We start from the raw sequence: 25,728 nt of genomic DNA, 5'->3' as shown, positions 1-25,728 counted from the left end.
CAGTAATAAATCAGAATCAAATACAACTGGATATGAAGCGTATTTAAAAAGAGATTAATTTTATTTCATTTCGTAACTGTTTAACACAACCTTAGATTGCTTATTTATTTAATATTCTATAAGAAAATCCAAAGTTAAAAAGAAAAAAAAATGGCAAAATAAAACTTTTTTTTTTAAATGGCAAATCTTTTAAAGTTGTAATATGAGGTTTATTCTTTAATTTTTACTATGGCATAAAGCAATTGAAAAAAAAAAAAACTTTCAAATAAGATCCTTCATTTTACTTAATATTTTCTATGATTAGAATCATTTTGTAGGATCAGTATGTAAGATAACTTAATAAATAATTTATCCATTGAATACTGAAATGTTTTTCCTGAATTGTTATTACATTTAATTCTCATCCATGTATATAGTTATTTCACGTCGAAATATGACTCAAAGTCGTAACTATACTCTCAAAACATGATTTATTAATAAAGGCTATAAAGGCCAAATCTTTTGCGGTTGAAGGTCTTATTGGTCATTTTCGTGTCTTACCTCTAGAATAGCAATAATAAATCCAGACTTTAGACAGCCGGCGAAAAAGGCAATGGTAATATTTATAAGAGGAAAAAAAAGTATTTATTAGATTTAAATATGCAAAAAATACCAAAATAAAAGAAAATCAGGCCTGTGAAATTCATAAATCCTATTTTCTAAGACATTCTTTAATTCCCAAATTAAGCCTATCAAATCCTTTTTTTAGGTATAGGTATATATTTGACTATTTGAATCTAATTAAATCACTGATTTTTTTCTCAAAAATATGACAAAATGGTTGACAAATGGTCTAATGAACTTATATTATGTCATGTTAGGTATTTATCAGTTTCTAAGTCTCTAACTTTTTATCATATATCTTCTCCTTAGGTAGTGACGTTGTTCTTCTTTCCTCTGGCATTCACAGCTTCCCATTTAAACTAGGCCTTCCACTTGGACTCCCATCCACATTTTTAGGGAAACATGGATGGGTTCAGTATTTCTGCAAAGCAGCTCTTCGAGAAGATAATGGTTTAACTCATAAAAATCAGCAAGTCTTTATAATCATGAATCCCATCGATCTCAATTTAGAACCTCCAATTCTATCGGTAATTCTTGGATTAAACTCTTAGATTAATATGCTGTTATCTTTGACAACATTGATTTTCGCTAATCTTTGAGAGCTTATCATATTAGTATGCTAAAATCAGTGGTATAACGTAAACCCGGCACATACACAAGATTTTTATAAATATATCCTAATAATTAGCTTAATTTTTAGACAGTTTAGGCAGGAACTGACTTGATCATTATTTAAGGACATATTTAGAATTTTTTTTATTCAATTCTATTTAACAACTTCTTTTTTTAATTAAATATTTTGTTGAGGATTTTTTTAAATTTCTCAAATATAAATTAGTGACAGCCTTCATTTTGATAATTTAGCGAGGGACACTTTTCTACAATAACTCCCTCCCCTTAAAACCAGGCCTTGTAACATTGCACCCCTTGCTAACGCTCCCTTATCAGTGATAGAAGGGACTGTTCCCTATTAACGATGATTCATCCACAAAAAATAGGGGTAAAAGGGCCTAGGCCCCAAAAATGTTTTCAGTAGTAGTATGTATCGGCCTATTAATGGGTTTTTTCCCCACAGTCACTCCAACCAGCCACCTCCCCAATAACAAAACCGTAGTAACGACAATACTTGACAGAATTTTCAAATTGATTGTCCGTACACACTGCTGGGCAAGACAGACATATTTTGACGTCATGGACAATCACATAGGTATATTAACAGCATATAATACTAGAAAATTATATGATTAAAAGTAACAATATATACTCTTATTCGTCACAATTAAAAAGGATGGTGGAAGTCAAACATTAGTCGGCAGATGTGTTATGGTGTAACCTTTTACTTCGATCTACCTTGAGTCTTCCCTGTAGCTTTGAAGTGAAAACTTGTTAAATAATTATCCTTCCAAGTATTGAAGAATTTCAAGAACGCTTTCTTCAATCACATTTAGCGTTCTGTCCTTTACTCATAACTCATGAATTTATTTCAAATTAGCGTCAGCAACAGTTACTAAGTAGTGTTCATTATTATAAATAACAAACAACTGATAAAATGAAACAAGTTACGAGCTGATAGCAACTGGGGGGCTAATCACTCACTCACCTACACAAATCGCAGTTCTCTGTTTGTAATCCTGAGGGTTCTATAAAATATGATCTTAAGGCGTGTAAAATTTTATATAGTCAGCAATCTTACGATCATTTTTAATTTTCTAAAGCTGTTATCATTATTCTTTAAGAAAAACCATATAAATCAATTTTTTCCCAAAAAATTAAATTTTTTATCAACAGCTGTGGAGCTCTGAAAAAATTGAATATTAAAATTTTTTGTCCAGAAATAAATTGTTATTTTTTGTGTATATCAATGGATTTTTTTTTTTTTTTGAAAAAATTCACCCTCCCCCCTAATATAATCTTACGGTCACCTCTGCTGCATTGGACCTGACTGGACTTCTGTCCTAAATAAAGACCGAAACCATTACCAAGTTACCATGCCATTTTTCAGTTTCTTTTGTTTTTACATATCGGCAGGTTAAATAGTATACAACTCTAATCATTCTTAATCTAAACATGTATTAATTATTTTTTTATCTTACAATCTTAACTAAGTTTATTCGTAACCCTATTCAAACCACAACTTTGCTTGGTTCGCAGCCCATCATTTCAAAAAGTAAAGCCCTGCTTTTTGAGCATTAATTACATACTTGAAAAAAAAAAAAATAATAATAATACGAGTACATCATTAAATAGTAGTTGAGAGTTTTATGTTCAAAGGAAATAACTTTAAATAAGTAATTGATTTATTGAACATAATATATACATAGTACTTACCAGGATTATTATTTCCCTTTAAGGCTATAAATCAAATATTATTTCAACTGAAAAGAAGTACATTATTGTATGTAGAATAGTGGTTCTCAAACATTGTAAACAATGGAGTATTATATAGGTACTATTTAATCCATCTCTTTTTGGATTATTTCAATAATCAAATTGGAAAACATATAAATATTAAAGTTCAACTACAGTTTTTAGAATCAAATACTAGTTAGTTAATGAGCATTTAGTATAAACACCTCCAATAAGTGCCTTTGTCGTAATAACAGTTGAAAAATTGAGGTGTTATTCATTTTTGAACAAAATTCTTAAATGAAGATGTTTTTTTAAAATTTTAAATTACATTTTCCCGGATTTTAAGGATCGCATATCTCATAATAATTGGGAGGAAAAGTAATTTCATATTTATCAATTTGTTTCAATGTTTTAAAGGAAGTGTTACAATCATCCAATTTATTCACTTTGAATGCGTTTTTTCCTTTCAGGGAGAAAAAAATGTAAATATGGCTAATTTCTTTCTTTGATACCTCCTTGCTCGACGTACAATAATTCACAATTTAAATGGCCAAGTGCAATACAGGCCAATACTGCTTCTAGTAAACGCTCTCACCTTTACAATGCTTTAATGTATGATCCAATGTGACCAATTACTGAACATGATATACTTAGTTTTTAAAAAAAGGGCGGGAAATATGAAATTAATTTTTCCCCAATCTAATAAAAGCACATCCTTGAAATCAAGATAATAATTTGTAAAGATTTAACTAGCCAACTATTTTGAAAAGTTGTCTCAAACCTATGTAAGGGTAAAAGTACTCATAAATTTTAAATCGAAAATTATTTGAAACCATATTTTGATAAGAAAATAAGTATAATAGATTCGTGATCCGATTTGTCGAGCACTACTATATTTGAATATAAAATTTAAAAGATATTTTGTGTTGTCGACTTATGTATTAACAAAATGTCTAAAATTTTCAAATTTTGGACATATGCCACACAAATTTTTGTTAGACCTATTATAAATAAATATTTTTAATGATATTCTTTATAAAATAAATATTTGTATTTATATATTGTATATATATACAGAAATAACTTGAGATACAAATGCTCCAACATGCGGGTTTTTGTAGATACGAGCTGGATTCTTATCACAAATTTGCATTTAGGCATAAGTTTTTTATAGACAAAGCTAGTCGAGGGTTGGCGATGGAATGCAAAAAGGTGTTTCAAGTTGAATTTTAATTAGTAATTTCTTATGGAGTAATTTGCTTTGACTTACGAACTTCATAGAGGGAACGAATTAAACAAGTATGCCCAGGTATTACTGTAACACCATAATTAACTAAACTTTTAAAATTTCACAAATGTTAGACGTAATGTTACGAAAAAATTTCTTAATTAACAGATTTTGTGGATTATATTCTTTTATAAAATAACTATCTGTTGATGTTTTTGCATTTATAAAAATATATTTTTTGGATGACATCTTAATTATAAATGACATTTTTTATGACCTTTTCCCCTATTGGTCAGATGGAGTTGCACAAATGAAGTATAATAGACATTTTAGTAACACGATTAATCCATATGACCTCTATAAAATTGAAGTCAATTACTTGAATAATTCCTTCTCTAGGAGTGGCCCAGTATCGAACCTACACATATTTATTTCCGGAGAGTAAATTCTCCCTAGTCCGTTGTCCACTTGGCTATATCTCTCCATTTGATCTTTTCAAATAATTTTTTGAAAGAATAGATCATTTTCATCAATTTTTATTCACAAAAATCATATTATTTGGATAAAGTTACTTAATAAAATTAGTAGATATAAATCCATTATTTTTCTAATAGATGGCTTTAGAAATGTGTAGCTTGTGTTATATAAGTACGATCATTTTACACTAGATGGCACTACAAAAATGAGATTTCGTAAAATTAAAAAAACCCTTTTTAGACAGTTTTGTGATTGTTTGACTCACTGTTGTTTGAGGAGTCGTTAAAGATGGGCATCAGCAAAGATAAGTACGCCATATTTGACAGGTTTTTTTTAATGATAAATGTGTAAACTCAATTTGGGTTTCGTCGATTCCGTTCAGGTAATTTTGATATGAAAGATGCATCACGCTAATGGTAGGCTAATTCTTGAAAATGAGGATAAAATATTGGAAATCGTTGAGTCCGGCCTTTTTTGATTGCCAAGAAAAATAATCGTTAATAAAAGAAAAGTCTATTAAATTTAATGTATTTCTATTGGATTATTTTTTACTGCACCTTATACATATATAAAAACCATTCCTTCTACACTAAAGTCTCTACACTTACAACTAAATGGACGTTTGAGAACCACTGCTATTTAGATATAGGTATAATTATGAATGAATAAATATTTATTTTTTTATAATCAGTGAGATGTGATGATTAGGATATTTTTTGTATTTCGTAATACAGTAATGTTCTTGAAATGATGGGATATTTATTATTATTTATTCACTTCATGGCTTTGACCACATCACATGTTATTGAAGAAAATAAAAACAGAAGAAAAAAAATCATACAATATGATCATACAGAATAAAGCATAAGAAATATTTATTTCATTTTTTTATGATTATTAATAAATAAAAAATACAAATATATATTAACAAAAAAAAATTACACATTTCCAAACGATTTAACATTGAAAAGTATATATATATATATGTCGTGTATCAAGTTTTAAGTTGTATAAGCAGATTGTACAAGTTACAATATAAAAAAACAGTCTATTAAAATTATTTAAATGAAGAATTTACTGATCTGCTTGCGGTGTTGAGGATAATTGAATATTCTTTGGATGGTTGATATATTAATGGCTTAATTTTTGCTTTATTTGATGAAAATTATTACTAATTGATATGTGACCCGTCAACACAAAAGCAAGTTAGAATAATTTTGGGTTACATTTGTACCATTTAACAAATTAACGTCAATTTCTATTAGCAAAAATTTCTTATTATTCTTTGGGTGCGTCGCAAATTGCAATTAAAGTATGCAAAAGTTATTATCACAATAAAGACTTTAAAAGTTGATATATTTTATTTGAAAGGGGTCATATCGGATCCAACATAAGTTTCTTAAATAAATAAAAAAGGTTTTAAACTATAACCAAAAGTCATGGTTATCATAAATCATCCCAAATCTTTTAAGTCAAAGCATATAATTGGCCGAAATAATATGTTTATAAAATATTGAGCTGCATGTAACTATAAAGTAAAAAGGAGTAATGGAACGATGAATCGGAATCGGGGTCGGCATTCGGAAAATAATGTTGAATTTGCGATTCCGATTCTTATTTATTACCGATATTTAATTACTTATTACTTTTCTAAGTTATGAAAAGGAATTGAAGAATTTTTGCTTTTTACTAGAAAATTAAATATTTAATTTTTTTTTTAAATTTTATATTATAAATTCATTTTTTGAAATTTTTTCCAGAAAATTTATTTTATTGTCAACAGTTGAGGATTTTAGGTATTTTTATCCAAAAAGTTTAATTTTTGTGTACACAGCTGCGGATTTTGGGATTTGTTTTAATTTAATTTTTTTACAATAACTATGGGTTTTGAATTTTTTTTTCCGACAAATTTAATTTTTGTGAATAGTTGTGGATGTTTGAAAAAAATTTAAATATCAAATAGCATATTTAAAAAAAAATAATAATATTTCAAATTTAATTTTTGGACTTTTTTTCAAAATTTCCAAAGCCCCCCCCTAAAATATAACGCTGTAGACAGCCCTAATATCAAAATGGTAACCACTATTTAACATATTAAATAATCAGAATCGGCATTGCTAAATTTTTTTTAGAATCGCATCCGGATTTTTTTTTAATCGTCCCATCACTAGTCAAAATGTTTATTGGGATTTTCTCCTTTTCTTGATTTTGTTCAAGATTTTTTATATGTTGACGTACCACATATACAATCCGTGGTCCACTTGATAATTATCCCTTATTATACAGTTCTTTTACTCATAAATATACATAAATGATATTACTTTTAACTGAGCAAAATGAAATGATAGCCTTAATGAATGGTTGCTAATTAAAATGACTGATACTGTAATTATAGAAATAAGACATTTTAAGACAAAGGAACTTGTACAATCTGTTTATACGAGTTAAAGACTTGGACACAACCTATATAACTGATTACATAATACTAGAACAATTTTGAAATTTTTTGAGTATGGTTAGAAATAACAGTCAAGGACATTTACTAGTTGAGATAGGACAAAAACAACCATTTTTGAATTAAATCGAAAGAAGGAAAACTAGGCTTGGGTTAGATGCTTCGGTTCGAGATATAGTGAAATGGCAGGCATTTTTTATTTGAAATTTTTATATTAGCACATATCTGAGATCTCTTAAAGCAGAGGTGCCAATATTTCATAGACATATTGCAGTCAATGATAGGGTTTAACTACAAATTTATGGGATGAATTAAGACGTGACCGGTCATTTTGCCACGAATATTTTCGCCACGGCAATTTTGCCGCCTATATTTTTACCTCGAAGAAATTTTGCTGCATGACATATTCGCAGCTTCTTTATGTTTTTATATTATTGGCTTCAAACTTTACTCTCGTATCCCAATCAGATTAGTTAAACTCCTGGGAGAAGAAGAAAAGAGGAAAACAAAGGTAAAATAATTAATTCAACAGTAAAGTTTGTAGCGATAATATAAATATGAAGGCAGCGAAATTACCCGCGGCGAAAATATTTGAGGCAAAATTACTTATAACCAAATTAAAATATCCAAGAAATTTAGCTATAGCTTATAATCTTAATTTAATTTTACTTATATTGGCCCTAACACCCTTTCAAATAAAATCCATCAATTTATCATTCTTTTTTCCTATTTTTAATGTGCAATTTAGACACACCTAAAGCGTTTATGAGAGTCATTTGTTGATAGAAATTAACGGTACTTTCTCGAATGAATTCCAAGCTCTATTTTGAGACAAATCCTCCTACTATGCTTTTATGTGGACGTGTCAAATATATATAGTTTCAAAATTCTTGAACTCTTACTAATATATAAACATATTTTTAAACATTTTATTCCTCCAATAGATGCTAATATGGATATTAAAATGATAAAAAAATAACGTATTGGGAAGACGATACATAAATTTTATGTTTGGATCATCTCCCATATAAATATAAAAGTTGATCCTCCTACACAATTTATTCTGTCTTTTGGTCAATCAACCCAAACCTTTTATTTGCTTTAAAAAAAAAAAATATGATTTTAATTCTTTCCAAATATTTAAGATTTGCATGTCAACTGTTTCATTTATATTTAACAAGATGTGAGTAATTTTATACTTCACAAAGGGACATATTCTCGTTCCATTACTTTGCACTGTCGGACATTTAATAATAATAAAAAAAAACTTGATTAAGCATTTTTATGCTCAGTGAATATTTTTATTAATATTTGTATGTATACTAAGAGCAATACCTCGCATTGTACAAAGTCATTAGGCGTCGACTTTGCTCTAATAATGTAGAAAATACTCCTTAATAAATCCCCAGTCTTACTCTACGCCTTTCAAGAGGACTAGTGCTGAGACTCGGTCCAACACCGATTTTTTTTTTGGTCTCACATTGTAGACGGATTTGTTTCCGTCTCACTTTATAGACCAATTTTTTTCGCATCGAACTAGACCAAATTTTTCTTTAGGACCGATCTAGGCCAAATTTTGATATGAGACCGATACAGACTGAGCTTTTTTGTTGGACCAAACTAATTCAGTCCAACAAAAATATAACAGTCTCAGACCGGTCTAGGACTTCCAGACCCAAACCCAACACTAGTAGCCACTCAATACTTAGATGTTCAGTCTTCAAGAATGAAAAAATACTAATAACTACTAGAGAAAATTAATTTATTAATGACATGATGAACCAGAGAGTACTTTAGTCTAGAGACTAAAGTACTCTATACATATCTTCTCCATTTTTTCTTTTTCTTTTAATACCCTTTTTCCTTCTCTCTGTCTCTCCTCTCTTTTCTTCTCCCCATATCTCTTTTTACAACCCTCTTTCTTTCTCTTTCCTTCTACCTTCATTCTTTGCTTCTATTCCCCTCTAATCAGCCCTGCAAACCGGGCAACAGTATACAATATAGGTTAAAAGTTGCATAAAATATGTACTGTTGCTGTGTAGAAATGAATGAGATATCACAAGAGTTTAGTTCAACTCATATTTTATACTAGATATACTCCTCTTCCATTTTTAATATGACGTCACCTTCAATACTTTTAAAGGATTGTACACTAGGGTAATAGGTAACTTTGTATAAGGACAATTTGAATGCAACATTTTCGGATAAGGACATTTCCTATAAATTTATGACGAAACGGGCAAGAACTTAATGAATTGTCATTTTGTAGTCCGCCCGAATGTTGGGAGGTGTTTTCGGGTACCAGGGATACCTCAGCATTCAGAGTACAATGGGGAGGGGGGATTGTGATGGTTTTTTAGTAGTTTCTTTAAGTATCGGCCATGCCCGAAAACACCCCCAACATTCTGTGTACAAAATGACAATTCATAAAGTCTATGAAAATTATTTTGGAAAACAATTTCAAAAATCCATAGACACTCATAGGAAATTAAATTTTCTGGAAGAAAATTCAAAATCCACAGCTATTCAAAAAACAAATTAATTTTTTGGAAAAAAAATTTAATTTGTTAAAAGAAAAAAACAATTATTAAATTTTTTGCTTTCCGACATTCCCTGTGTACGTTCCTAATAGGTGAGTAACTATAAATGTAGTCATAGTACTATGAATTCTCTGAAGAGGGTAATATACAGGAAGCCATTCCTATGCGAACGGTATATAATTTATATTGCGTATTGATGTCTACTTCAAAACTACAATGACTAAATAATGAGATAAACATTTTTTATGATTCATTTTACCGAGTGTTTTAATTGGTACATACTAATGATTCAAATTTCATTAGTATATAAAAGGTTTTAATTTTTAACTTTACTAATTGATTCTGTGAAATATTAAAAAGTTCAATTATATGTTCCGTCAACACAAAAGTAATCTAGAATTGTATTTAACAAAATTTGATCTGTATGACAACAATTGTATTTTTCTACAAGTTATTGTCAATTTCTATCATTGAATTATTCTAATATGTCGTTTGGAGCCTGAGCAAATTGCACTTTTCAATTAGCAAAAATACATTTTAAAAATATAAAAATCATAAATTGATAGATTTAATATATTTAACAGCGCTCATATCATAGGTAAAATAAGTACTATAAATCAAAAGAAGGTTCTAAACTGTAGTGAACATTTTTGAGTATCTCAACGCATACCCCAAATTTGAATACAAAGGCTATAATTGACCAAAATACAATATAAATAAAATACTGGTGTAAAGATATTGTACATATATATAATGTCAAAAAATTGGGTATATTTGGCGCACCAACAAAAAAAAATCTTGAATAAGAAAATCCAAACCTTCTTGTGTACTTCGCATATATATTTAGCCTAATATTTCATGGGAATATTTTAGTCATTTATAGGCTTATTATTCAAAATTTTGGTAGTATTTATGATATTGAAGAATTTTAGCCAAAGTGTAAAACCTTTATTTGATTTAAGAAATTTAAATTAACTCCAAAATGGCTTTTAAAGCAGAAACTATCAATTTATCATTTTTTTATTGTGAGGATCTATTTTGGTACTTTAAGTAGTGGAATTCGCGACATATTTGCGAATATAAACATTCATTTTTTGATAGAAATGGACGATAATATGTCCAAGAGTCCAAATGTAGTCTAGGCTCAATTTAGAAAAAAATAATTATTATAGATTGTTTTTATGTTGAAACACCACATTGGAACAAACAAATTGCAACTTGTACAAAACCCTAACTTAACATATATTATACCCTGACTTTTTTAATGATTTATATATAATTATGAGTTGGTAATTAGAGCAATGCATCCCACTTGTAATAATAGTATGTATTTTAAATAAACGTTAGGTTTGAGCATAATTTTTCTGCTCATAACGGTTAAATGTTTTAGATAAATGACATGGAATGTAATCACAGTGGATGGTTGGTTGGTTACTTGATATGAATGATGACTATATACTTACATATAGGTACATACTTGTATGCATACAAAATATGTAGGTATATATAATTTAGAACAATTCGCTATCGTTAGGCCATACTTATGTACAATTAGGCTGTCCTGTTTTTGGAGAAATATGTTTTTCTCTCTGCACAAAGACATTTTCTGATGACAGGCCACAATCAAAATACTGTCTTTTACATGTTTCAAATCTCTCAGGTCATTTTTGACGTGGTGCAAGCCATTTTATTCAGGAAAAAATGTGTTTTTGGAAAGTGTAAATTCACCATTTTTAGGGCTTTTGAATCACTGATCCAAATATTAGAAAAAAACAAGTAATTGTTTTGGTTTTTTTAGTATTCGGTTTATTAGTAAAAATACCTGAGAAAAGGGCCAAAAAATATAGAAGTATTATTCTTAATTCACATGTGTTTTTTGTCATCTTTGACGCACCCTCAAAGAAACCTGATTTAAACAGTCACAAAACTGTCAAAAAGTTTTTTTAGTACGAAGTTTTATCAGTCTATTGCAATCTAGTGTAAACCCATGGCACTTATTCAGCGCGAGATATACATTCCTAAAGCCGATAGATGGCATGAGAGGCTTGTAAATGTGTCAAAGTCAGTTTTTTTAATCCCCTCAGCAGAAAAAGCCTTTCTGCAGGGGAGAAAAATATTGACTCAAAAACGAGACAGTCTTATTTATAAAAATAGATGTGAGTAATGCAATATTCTACCAAAAATATGTACATTTTAATCCTATTTTTCATAACCTTTAAATTATCCAACATAAACCCGGAATTTCGTCACTTCCTGTTATTTAATATGGCATGAGTCAACTAACTGCAAACATCAACAATATCCGCAAGATACCACAGATGTACTAAGCAGTCGTAATAAATAAAAATAACTGATCTTATGGACTTTTATTAAATCACTATAAACACACTACTTATTAAAGTAACAACTCTGTTGCCTAGTAGAGTTGTAAATCCTACGCATTTTCGGATTGTAAAAAAAAATGGACATTATAACGACCTAACCATTTGAAGAATGTTTTAGAGAAAAGTAGCTTACCCCTACAATAACATTGTTTCAGTTACAAGCAGCTATGACGGGGGTGGGGCGGATGTAAATAAACAAAGACATTGTAAGAAAGGCTCCGATGTTATTCTTAATTATAATCAGTGTGTCCAACAAGGACTTACACTCAAATACAGAACATGAAGTAACTTTATAGATTTGTAAAAGTTATGTCCTCAATAATTAAACAATAATGATAAGTAAGGATGACATTTTTGTAAAAAAAAAAAGAGTGCAAGGACAAGGTGGGAGCGAAACATATGGTATTCCTGAATTAAGACCCTTGTTAATATTAGCTGCCTGTTATGGGATTGCTGTGCGGGGGAGAAAATGAATTACTCCCATTTAAAACATTATAAAAATATTTAAACTCATATATTTTTATTTTATTATACATTTTAAAACAATTTACACCAAAAATAGGCAAGAATGCTTGCCTGAAAGGAAGCCGTTAGCTCCCTGATGCTCTATCAAATAATGAATATAAAAAAGTACAAGGAAAAACGATTTTTTCTTTTTCTACTTACTAAACATAGTTTTTTTATTACAAAATGTAAGTCTTAATTATAACAAATTAGGGAAAAATAAAACACTGTTCAGATTGACAACTACAAAATAACTCGCATGCTAAAAAATGCTTATAATTTAAAACTCTACTCATCCCCAAAGAGAATACATAGAGGATCAAAGTTTTATTTAAAGGTGCTATTATCAAATGATTTCATGTGCGGATGTGTTTTTTGTTGTAGGTGAATTTCTGATATTTTTTTTATTTTTATAATACTATAAGATTTCAAATTAAAATATTCCCTATATTAAAAGGTTCCCTCTGCAACAGTAAAAAGGAAATAATTCGACAAAAGCTCTTTGAACAATCTTTATATATATATATATGCCATGTCCCATTGCACATTATATCGTTCGATTTAAGAAGAGTATTGGGTCTGCTTAACATCTGGCACGACTTGTTTGCAGATGTACAACACTAGCATCAGTGCAAAACTCAATAACGTTTTAAACGATAAATATGACTGAAAAGATAATGAAATGTGAAAAATCCAATCAATAATTTACTACATAATACATATATATCAATTATTAATTTTCAGGAGTAGAATCAAAAGTTACTTATTTGTTACATCAACAATCCAATAGAGTTTCAATGAGAACATTTTACTGTGGTTTTGGATTTTTTGAAAAAAATATACTTAAATAATAATTATTCATTTTTTGGTTGCAACTTGTACAAAATCCTAACTTGTACAGGATCCATTCCTATATTTGAATAAGAAAGACTTTACTTCCCCAAAAAAGAGGGATTATCATATTTAAAGCGTAGGACGAGGGAGTTTTGTACTTCTCAATTATAGCTATTTGGCATATTAAACATATATATTTTATTTATAAAACCTATTTGATTATAATTTGATAACCTAATTTGTGTATTCCTTTGTTATTTTAGCAACCCTTTCATTGTGAAATCATTCATAATATTGGTGTCAAATGCTGTAGTTCAGGTCCCGTTACGTGCCGAGTTCGATTAGATAGAGGTGGATATGTTCCTGGAGAAGCTATTTCAATATGGGCTAAGATTGAGAATGATAGTTCAGTCAGTATTAAATCCACGCGAGCATCTTTAACTGAGGTAATTTTATTTAATATGAATTTAATACTAATAGTATTTAAGAATGTTGAAAGTTCTGTTATAAAAAGGATTCTCAAGGATCTTTATAAAAAGAAGGATTAGACATGGTAAGTCACGGATATTTAGTTTCATCATTCTTGTGACCGTTTTCCCCCTTAAAATACGTATTTATATATATTAGTGTTGAGACTTGGTACAAAATCGAATCATAATTTTTTGGTTGTGCTTTTGTTATTTTTTTCTATACGGATTTATATCCTCGATATTTTGGTTCAAACCACTATCTCAGAGCGTAAATTTAAATTTAATCGTTTTCAAATAGTAGACTGATTTTTTTTTTTTTTTCAGTCTTAATTCATGAACCGATTTTCTCACTTATTCGCCTGATTTATGAGTTGTACAAATATAATTTATACGATAGATATGATTTCATATTGTAGGGCGATGTTCACCATTTAGAAATATAACTGACGTCATCAAAAATGTATCTATTAAATTTTAAATGAGAACGATCCAGACCATTTTTTTTTCAGTTCGGTATTTATTGAATTTTTCTAAAGGGATTTGGACCAATATTTTTCTGTCAAAGCTCAGAACGTAAATTAAAAATTATTTTATCCCCATTCCTGATTTGAGTTGTACAAATATGAACTATACAACACATTTAACTTCATATGACGTCAGTGTAGGTTGATATTTATCATTTTGATATAGAACTGATTAGTTCTTTTTTGACATATAAAAAGGTTAGACGTCTTTCGGTGTGCTTCTAGACCTAATTTTAAATGAGCCCTATACATACCGTTATTTTGTAAGATCCATCCAGGTTGCATGTGTGCAAATTTGTCCTTGACACTGATCCGAACATATTTAAAGGACCGAATTTGTTTCGTCCACTACACGTCGTTATCTCACAAACATCAAAAATAATATGTATCTTATTGTCATCTGTCGATGTTTTGTACTTCTTTCCCGTAATCAATGTTCTGAACGTTGATTGGTGGAATTAGAATTAGCTCCTTTTATAAAGCGTGACTATGTCTCACAATGGTCTCGGACCGTTCAAGGATTTTCAAATCCAACACTAATATGTATTATACTGAATAGATAAATAATGATTTAGAAAGGGATTAAGGCATTTTAATGAATAATGTTTCAATTATTACATCATGTAATTAATTATATTTATTATTTAGTGGATGAAAAAAATATATATACAAAAAATTCCATGACAATATTTTTGTGGTCCTTTACATATTTCAAGAACATTCATTATAACTTTTTTCATACATTTGTATAATAATTATATATTAATCAATTCTTACAATATATTTGTATGCATATTCTTTTTATCTCCTTCATTTTTTTTTTTTTTTTTGAAAGACGATTCAATATATGACGAAGAGTAAACGTATGGAAACAGAGACACGGGAATTGTCCTCTGTTACACGGGGAAAAATACAACCTCATCAAAACGATGAATGGAATAACGAAAAACTTTTTGTTCCTCCGTTACCCCCGACAAATCTTCGAGGCTGCCATTTAATTAGGATTCAATATGATGTGTTTGTAAGTATCTCTTATAAGTTGTTTCTCAAGGTGGGTTCTACATATATCGTGTGTGTAAACGTCTAAATGTATATATAGGTATATTAGGGGCGTACACATGATTATATTTGGGTGAGACGGGGGTAAGAGCTTTGATTTTTGCATTTAAACAAACAAAAATTAAAAATTAAATTTTTCGAAGAAAATTTCAAATATTCAAATTTTTATTCAAAAATCTAAAGCTACTCACCAAAAACTAAATTTTTAAGAAAAAAAAAAATTAAAAAATTCATATTTATTCACAACATAAGAAATTTTTGAAAAAAAAAAATCAAAAATTAAATTTTTTGAAAAACTATTTATAAGAAATTATATTTTTTTGTAAGAAAAGTAAAAAAATTAAATTTTTGGAAGAAAATTTATAACATTACATTTTTGAAAGAAAATTTAAAAAAAATTAAGTTTGTAACATTATTTTTTTTGGAGAAAAACTTCAAAAATCCATAGCTATTCATAGAAAATTAAACTTTCTATTAAAAAGCATAAATTTCTTAATTTGGGAGTGGGACTGAAGCCCCTCAAGCCCACCTCTTACAGACGTTCCTGTATATATATACAGGGTCGACGCAATTTTTTTGACATATTTAAAAAAATTTATAAAACAATGCTTAAAATCTTTAATAATTTATTAAATCCAAAATTCAAAAACTATTTGAAAGGAGGGGTTTCAGGCTTCGAATTCTACTCCAAGTAGGGACCCTCAGTTGCGATGACCTTCTCCAGCCTGTACCTGTTGCAGGCACGCTCAACCTGGTCCCTTGGCAACTTGTTGAAAATCACAATGATCCGCTGCTTTAACTCGGCCACTGTGTTGCACGAGGTTCGGTTGATGGTCCGTTCAACTGCGCTCCACAGGTAGAAGCCACAGGGATTGCAGTCGAGGCTGTGAGGAGCCAGAGGGCTGGTGTAGTCCTCGAAGTTCTTGGAGAGCCAAATCTTGGGCTTGTGGGCTAAAAAAATGACAATGGGCCCTGATGGTCTTCACTATGTTTCTCACCATACAGACACCTTTCATGATGTCACAGTCTTTAAAACTGGCGTGAATCATCATAACTGCGGTTATTCTTTTCCACTGGTTTACGGGCTAAAGTAGTTGGATTCCATTGTTGTCAGTCCCTCACGTCTTCTTAACTACCGACCCAATATTTTGGAAAAATGCTACATTAATTTACTACTACCTAACGGTCATTATGTACAATAATATCAACTGTCAAAAATGTCGCGTATATATACTCACGATAGATGTGGTATCCGCCTTAAGGATGTATCTGTCCCAACATTTATACGTCAGAGTTGGACACAAAATCCCACAGGACAATATTTTTGGTCCACTTGCTACCTATTCTATCAAAATTTGATGATTCACCTTTTTGGTAGAAGGCACTGAAAAAACAATTTGTGATTGGTTATTTATTTTCATTTTTGCAAAAAATAATAAGAATACTAAATTTTTAGGTAGACAAGAGAGACCCGGCAGGGCTATTAAGGAAACTTATTCTCCTATATTATATCAAATAAATAAATCAAGCTTTACATTGGCTATTTAGCTATATACTACAAAAATACTGAGAGTTAATATCCAGTTTATTACACCAAAAATTAAAAAGAGAAATATATCAAAGCTAAATGATTGAAAAAAATTAAAACAATTAAATGTACGGTCATTAGTCTACTTTTTGGCAGAAGAATAAAGAGTCTTGGATAAATCTGAACTGGATTTCATTAGTAATAGCTATCACGTTAAGGAATAATATGAGGATACACTTAGTGATACTCTCAGGCTCTATCGTTATCGAAAGGGTTAATTGGAGAATTCGCCAATAACTCAGACACTTTGGATACAGGAGATATATGATAAATTAAGAATTTACATTGAAGTTTGATAAACACTAGTTCTTTTCGGTTCGTTCTTAAGTGATTTTTTCTGGACGGACTTGGACCAATCTTTTGGTTCAGACTGCGATCTCAGACTGCAGACCGAAATTGACTCGTGTACCAATTTCTTCCTTCTCAATCTATGGACCTACTTCCCCTCCTCCTGATTTATGAGCTGTATCGAAGGTTTATATCTCGAGGGATCTCGACTTTTTGAGATATTCGGAATATTAGCACTTATGAGGATCATAAAAAATAGATAGAAGGCCAGTGATAAAGTAAAAGATCGGAGTAGCTGAAGGCCCCCCCAGTAGTCTGGATCTTAATCTGAATCTAAAACAAATAGAACATCTCATACCATTAATTACTTACTGATCGCCTCCATCAAGGAGACAATGACCAACATGGCAAAAGAACTACTCATCATGTGGAGGAAGTTGTGAGTTGTCTCTAATGGATTATTTATGAGGGGGTCACATCTCATTATGTAAGACTTTACTACTTTTTCTTGCTTCTCGGGTTCATTTCTCAGTCCACTGATCGACTCCGAGTCACTATCCCCCTTTCCCGAATTATCCACAAGAGACAAACTCACAGTCTCCTCTAGTTATTATCTTCTTATTATTGAAAGGTTGTAACAGTTGAATCTCAGCTCTCCACAGTTGTTGCCTCCAATTTTGAGATAGAATAAAAAAAGCATCACGTGCGGGCAAACCCCCCCCCAAAAAAAAAGAAAAGGAAAAAACTAAGTGTACTTATTACAAAAGAAAATAACAGTTGATTGTGTTCTTTCTTCTTTATTGTTTAGTATTTAATCAGTTGTGGGGATGTTAACATTTCCCTCTAAAAGGGTCTTTCTGTGTTATAATAATGTATAGCTTTGATATTTACTGTACTTATTCATATTTCTATGAATAACAGAGCCTAGATTCACATTATTACTAAGAATGCCATTTTGGTAATGAAAAAACATTTTCCCTTTTTAAGAAAAATGAAGAATCTTTAATTTATTATCTTCTATAAATAACCAAAAATAGGATGAATGTGGCAAAAGAAGCAATTTCCTTCTTTCAGAATATGATTGAAACTAATAAATTACATTCCTTTAATAATAATGAGAAAAAAATGCATCCCCTAGTAACTTTATTGATAGTTTATAGGGACGTGCCTACATAGGTAGATATTACCTATGCGAGTAAATCTTGATATATTCTTATTTATCATGACAAACATTAAATCTAACATGACGTGCTTTGGATCTTGCATAACGATTATTAAATTTTCCCTTAAAGGAATAAGAAATCGTGATATGTAATATTTTATAACTCTATGTATTCTTTTATTATATCAAAATTATTATGCTTTGTTGATATAGCAATACCGAGTGCAACAGGGAAATTTTCCGTGATCAAGAAGCAAAACCAAAACCCGTATAACTTTTTATTAGAAAAGTAAAATGAAAAATGTTATTAAAAAACTTTTTTCAATCACTCCTGGCAAGAATTATTTTAATAATATGGCCACTTCCAGCCTCTATCACAGCCTCCACACGAGGTTGGAACTTGCCACAGGTAGCCACAATAAAATCGGCGGACATATTGGCCCATTTCTTCTTGATGCTGGCCTTGAGCTCCTGCATATTTTTGTGTGAAGCCTTCCTATCCTTGCTCTCTAAGACGTTCCACACACTGAAGTCGAGGGGATTGAGATCCGGACTGGAAGAGGGCCAGAAGGTACTGTCCCAGAAGTCAGCAAAGTGATCCTTGCAGAAGTTATGCGTCTTCAAGGTCGTATGGCTGAGGGCACTGTCTTGGGTCCACACATAGTTGTTTTTAGGATAGTTACCCTTCAGCCAGGGGAAGATTTTCCACATCAGGACCTTTTACTAGGCCTTAGCCCCGATTTTCTCATTGGACTTGAAGAAGAAGGGATCCATTTTCTTCCCATCAGAGGCCATGCCTCCCAACGACATATTTTGGGCAAGATGTTTTGTCCTGAATATACCCTGGACTTCCTCAGGTCATGCTGCTATAAATTTGTCGTTTTTGCTGTTCAAAACCTGGTCGACTGTGAAGATCCTCTTGTCTGAGAAGATCCATACAGTCGTCGGATGACACTTCAATTAATTAAGGACTTTTTTTGCATCTCTCAAGCCTTTAGGTCTTCATCCTGTCGGTGAGGAGATATCTTGGAGTCCTGACAAAGCTCTTAAGGGTGAGGTTAACGTGAACTGCCCTCCTGATAGTGATCTCGTCCACGTTGAACTCGTCAGCGTATTGATGTTATTGGATCTTCCTTGATCTTGGCCTTCAGAGATTTGAGAAATTTTTCATCTGGCTTCAAACAATTTCCTCCACTTCCTGCCTTCCTTTTGACTCCTTTTCCATTCCCTTTGGCCACCCTGACGTTCCAGACTGTCCTCACGGTCACGCCGACAATGTCTAAAATTATTTTTGTTTCAACATCCGCGTCAGGAAAATCCGTAACCCTTTTACTTTTTTTATTCATTTCACTCATTTTATGTCCGATTTTAGTCAAATCAAAACAATGTGCAAGAAAAACAACAAATGAAGTGGCATATTGCTTGAGATGCCACTTGATACCTTAATTAGCACAAAAAAAATCAATTATAATGACATGAAAAATTTCCCTGTCTCATTCGATATCCTTAATATGGCGTTTGAGGCCTCAAATTGTATTTCCACTATTACATCACTTTTCTAACTTGTTATAAATGCTTATTCAAAAGGCACGTCCGGAAATCCTTGATCATTCCTTTGGCTAAGGAATAAGTTAGAATTCATTAAGGTGTATCTTTATCAACAGTAAAGGTAATAGTAGAAGTGACACATAATTATATAAGAACTATGGCATATAAAGTATTTTCATGTTACGTCAACATTGTTGATGTTGGGTATTTTGGAAGTCTAAACAACTAAGTTTTATAACAAAACAACGCCAGATTTTCATTAATATTAATGAAAATGGTGGACTATTGCTGTGTTTTCGGATGTCAAAATGGATCCAACCAATATAATAAAAGGACTTGAACCTTACAGTATACATATTACTTTGATTTAATTCAAATATCACTATTTATCAATGGAATAAAGTAGTGTTCATAAAATTGGTTAAGTCTGTTTTATTCTTAACGACATTTGATGGAGTTTCATCAAGAGGTGACCATTTTGTCACTTTAATTATGATGCAATTTATGACGTTAGTGAAAACCCTCTATAATATATCGTATGGAAAAATAAATCGGTCTGTATCAGTTTTGAAAGAAAATCAGTGATGATTGGTTAATATATTAATTGTTGATCACTTCATGTGTGTCTCAAAATTGTGGACATCGAACTACAATAATGTCATATGAAGATAAATGTGTTTGCATAAGTCATATTTGATACAGCTTAAATATCAAGACAGAGGATTCGTATATTTCGCAACATTTACTTCAAGTTGACTTACTTTAATTAAATGTTTTTCTTAAAAGTTCGAGGACTGACGTGTGCAACACAAGTTACAAAATTATAATATTATAACTATTATTTTAAATATATCACACGCAACCTTATGAGTACAAATTTGATTTTCAAAATTTACTTAAATTAATGAATATTTTGTAGAATTTTGTATTGAAACTAGCAGAGGGTGCCCTGCTTGGGGGCTGAATAGCGGGTAATAGAAACAAAGAATGAAGGTAGAAGAAAAGAAACAGAGATAGGGATGTAGAATGAGGCATTTTGTTCTTCAACTTAATTCGAATTTTGATTACGGCTCGTTTGGAAAAGCTGAAATATGTTATGAAAATTACCTTTGTGCAAAATTTCATTGACTTAGAACGTCATCTTTAGCCAACATATCTTGTTCAAAATTTGAAAGAAGACAAAAATTCTTTATGTACTCAATGAAGATTAAAATACAGTATAAATCATTATTTTGCATTTTTAATTATGATAGATATTATTCTAACCAATAAAAAATATCAATAAAGTTTTTTTCTAAAGCTACCCAAAGGAGAAAAAAAAGAATAAGAATTTCTTATCCAGAAGTTGAATGTAAGCATTAGCATTGAGCCACTCCTTTTTTCCACACAAATGGGAGGGCCATCTGCTGGCCAACGCCCAAGACCATGGTTCTGGCTGTAATTTTTGTTCTCAGGACATGTCTCAGTGAAGCTGCACCTGAGCTCCTTGGATATGTCCATGGAAGACATGTCGTGTGAGAGAAGCTTCAAAACTTTACTTGTTATCGCTTGTTTTGTTTTAAATTGAGTCGAAACTTTAAATTAGGAATCTTGTGTCACATAATCAAGGTTGAAGACAATCGAAGAATAAATTTCCAATTGATTAAAATTTAAATTAAGTTTTCATTTTGGTCAAAAACAGCCTTTTAATGACGTCAGTAGCTGAATAAATATCATAGGAACCTACTTGATTATTTTATACGTCTACTTGCTAAATTTCATACTGATCTGTTTGACCGTCTTGAATTCCATTTGTGATAACACCATATAACTATTTACAAAAATATGTAACGTAAATAACAAATAATTACTTCTTAAAACCCCAACTTCATGTTGATAATGTTTATTTATACCATGACATTACCTCGCTAACACAAAATATCCTATGTATTTTGTTGTCCGCTGTGAATTCCCTCCTCTCCTTTGATACGTCATGGCTATTTCATAATTTATTATTTTTCAAATAAAAACAAATTAATAATTAGTTATATTTTTATGCTCCGTTTCCAAAAGAACAGGAATACAATTTCTTGTTGATCCTTTGTCGTTTATATTATATATATATTGGCCATTTTATTATTTATATGAATAAATCTTGGCTATTTCTTCATAGAAAAATATAATAACTACTCTTTCAATCAAATATTTCTAAGCAATATTCTAATACAGTATCGAATAAAATACTATGTAGATTTTAATAATATGTAATTCATTTTAAAATTGGTGAAGAAGCAATATGACAGAGATAGTCTGGGAGTAATAAGAGATATATAGCATTTGGCTAACTACCATATGATTTTGGGCCTTTTTTTGGTTTCTTTTTTTGGGAAAGGTTGCGTGATACAATAAAGATAACGACGTGAGGGATGAAGAAAGATACCGAAGAAGAAGGGAAGAAACATAGAGAAGGAAAATGATGTCTTATTTTTTTCAAAAATAAAAAGAGGCTTTTACTGACCTCAGAGGCCCAAAAAATATAATAGGAACACGTTTGGTTATTTTATACGTCTACTTGCAAAAGTTCAGACTCATCTGTCCGACCAATTTGGATTCCATGTATAATAACCCCAAAAACGACTTATAAATGTATATATGTATTTTTTTAGAGGGGGGAGGAGGTAGCTTATGTCAGGGGTATTCTGCATTTTTCCCCATGAGATTTGTTACTAGTCAGATTTTCAAATAAACAAGTTGTAAAGAGCCACTAATATTAAAAATCAAAAGATGGTTTTATATTAAAATATATATATGAACTTCATTTTAAAAATTGGTGAAGAAATAATATGACGGTGGTAGTCTGGGGGTTCATAAGAGATATATAGCAGTTGGTATTATTGATTTATTTGGCTAACTACCATATGATTTCAGGCCTTTTCTGTTTCTTTTCGGAAGAAAGGTTACGTGATATAATAAAGGTTAGGACGTGATACAAGTATTTTTTGTATTTTAATCGATATTTACGAATGAAAAATGAAGAGAAAAGACAGAGGAATGATACAAATTTAAAATCCGTCATTAAAATAATCGTTCAACTATTTGACACATACTTCAATACATTTTATTTTGGGGGTTTCTCTTTTATCCTTTTTTTTAAATGAGTAATAAAAAAGATGCTCACTAACAGAGGGTTAAATAATATGCCTTTGTTGTAATAACAATTTTAAGAATCACCATTTTGTAATTTCTCACTCTTTCGTTTCTAACTATTATTATATTTTTATTTCCAGTTTGTTGTTGTACCTAATAGTCTAGACAAAGCAATAAAGCTTCAACTCCCCATTATGTTAGCTACATATCCTCTACGGAATGACGATGGAACCCTTCGTAAAAAAGGAAAACAAGAATATCCAACGACACTGCCAATTTTCCGACCATGGTTAGACGAAAAAACATTTAAATAAATTCATTTCGTGAATTATGATACTATTATTATGATAATTGAAATCAAGGTGCTCTAACTATTAAAAAAAAAAACTTTTATATATTAAATAAATATACATGACCGGTAATTTTGATTTATACATTTTCGTCTCTAATAATTTCACCTCATGCAGATTTTGCCGCATGACATTTTTTGCCGTTTTTTCATGTTTTTATATTATGGGTTCGAACTTTACTGTTAGTTTTTACCGTTGTATCTCAGCCATCTTATTAGATTGGTTCGAGGACTGCATTCCTAATCAGTCTTTTATTATTCACCCCTTTCCGTCTTTTTTTATAATTGGTCCGGTCTTTTTAACATTAGATAAGTTGATTTTTTAGAAAATCTGTAGGTATTTACTAATGAAATTGTTCATAGAAAGGAAATCTTCCACTCCTCGAACAAAAAAGGTCTCTAATATATTTTAAAGAAAATAACTTCATCTTCCATTTTAGCCTATTCATCGATTTTTACAAAAATAATTCCAGCCTGCTTTTATATTGCAAAGTCAATTTTATAATTTTTTGAAGTACTCATTTGTCAAATAATGTCTTCTAAATCTAAAAACTCGAGGGGAAAGTCAATTTTTTTAATAAAAAAATGTGCTAGATTGGTCCGTGTTTTTACAATTTATTAGTTCTAAGGACTGATTCGTCGGTCCTTCAGCCCTATGGTTATAGCTATCTTCATTTTATTCACTTCTAGCAAGGGCTGAAGAAAATGAAAACGAAGAAAAGAAGGAATAATAGGTAGAACTGATAATACTTGGGTATAATAGTACGTTCTAGCTTCACACTTTCAACTTTAAACATGAGGTACTTCGTCCCTTTAAAAGATGTTATATTAAAAATTCAATATCTGAAATGTCGTAGTTCGTAACTAACAGAATTAATCATATGTATCTTTTCAGTGACGAGATATCTCTAGCTATGGAAATAAGCAAATATATTAAACTATGATAATATGTAACACATCAATTAATTGATCTGTGTGAACCATATGACAGTATTTTCTATGCTTAAGAAAATTTTCAATAACTAGTTGGACATCTGTCAAGTAGTTATGAGCTATTTTTCCACTGATTTTTTCAAATGTTCAACCTGACCCCCCGTTCCCCCTTTGTATTTTATAATAAAAGATTTAAAATTGCATATAATAACAGAATGAATAATATTCGTAGAAAAAATTGAACGATACTGACAATGAAAAAATCTTATCCTTAAATATTTGCTGTCGTAGTTTCAACAAAAGGCCGTTAAGGACCTGTCTTTTGGACTGACAAAATTAATCCGGATCGGACAGATAGGACTGGAGTCTTTTTAGTTTTTTTTAGACCGACCCAAAACTAATTTGAGCAATGGGTACGAAGAAAAAAAAATGGAATAAGTCCAGGGGAAAAAAAAGAGGAATAGTGTTTATGAGGAGTCACGGATCCGGGATCAGGAGTCTATTTTGAAAGGACTAGTGTCACCTTACTCATAGTCATGATTTTAGTTGAGATATGTTCGTAACTCCATCGATAATAATAAATGAATGTTTCAAATGTAAAGGCTAAAGGTAAAATTCGAACCTATAATATAAAAACATAAAAAGGGAGGAATATGTCATGCGGCAAAATCCCCGAGAAGCAAAATTACCATAAGTGAAAATATTCGTGGCAAAATTACCTAAAACCAAATAAATCATTGGGTATATATCTACAATAATTATTACCATACATAAATAATATCCTTTACGATTTAAAAAAAAAAATGACTCCGAAAATCTTAACTCCTTATCATTTGAATCGATTATTAATACATAATATTATAATTTTTTTTTTTTTTACAAAATTATCAAAAGGATATATTAGATACATATATATATCGCTCATATACCAATCACTTTATTTTAAAGTTGAATTTTTATATTAAAAATTGTTATAATATGTAGTCAATTTATCTCTACTTCATTCGTTAATGAATTCATTTTTATATTTTTATAAAAGAAACCTATCAAATTGTTAATTAATTACATGCTTTAATAAATAAAAAGAATAAAATATTTATTAATATAATATGCCATTTGAATAATGGGACTCGTATTTATAACACACGTGAGTATATGTTTCGACTTTACAACTCTAGAAATGAGTGTGTACAGCTTTAAAAAAAATCATTTAGCTACACGGTGTTATCCGATTAGCTTAAAAAAATATGTAATCTTTTTTTGTCACGTATCGATTTTGATTTTTCTACTATGTATACCCTTAATAG

At 30.3% G+C, this 25,728-nt stretch overlaps 1 protein-coding gene across 1 annotated transcript in view; it reads left to right on the top strand.

The window, feature by feature from the left end:
- Vdup1 (arrestin family protein Vdup1) overlaps window positions 1-25,514 on the top strand; it is a 43,153-nt gene extending 17,639 nt beyond the window's left edge. Inside the window, exons 3-6 of the mRNA XM_040716348.2 lie at window positions 913-1,130; window positions 13,638-13,820; window positions 15,204-15,389; window positions 23,280-25,514. Of these exons, the coding sequence (XP_040572282.1) occupies window positions 913-1,130; window positions 13,638-13,820; window positions 15,204-15,389; window positions 23,280-23,453 (761 nt within the window). The 3' untranslated portion in view covers window positions 23,454-25,514. The remainder of the gene's footprint in view (window positions 1-912; window positions 1,131-13,637; window positions 13,821-15,203; window positions 15,390-23,279) is intronic.
- The last annotated feature ends 214 nt before the right edge of the window (window positions 25,515-25,728 follow it).

The sequence above is a fragment of the Lepeophtheirus salmonis genome, chromosome 7, assembly GCF_016086655.4.
Source record: "Lepeophtheirus salmonis chromosome 7, UVic_Lsal_1.4, whole genome shotgun sequence".
NCBI lineage: Eukaryota > Metazoa > Arthropoda > Copepoda > Siphonostomatoida > Caligidae > Lepeophtheirus > Lepeophtheirus salmonis.
Note: the sequence above shows the minus strand (reverse complement) of the source record. Positions and strands in the feature narration are given on the sequence as shown.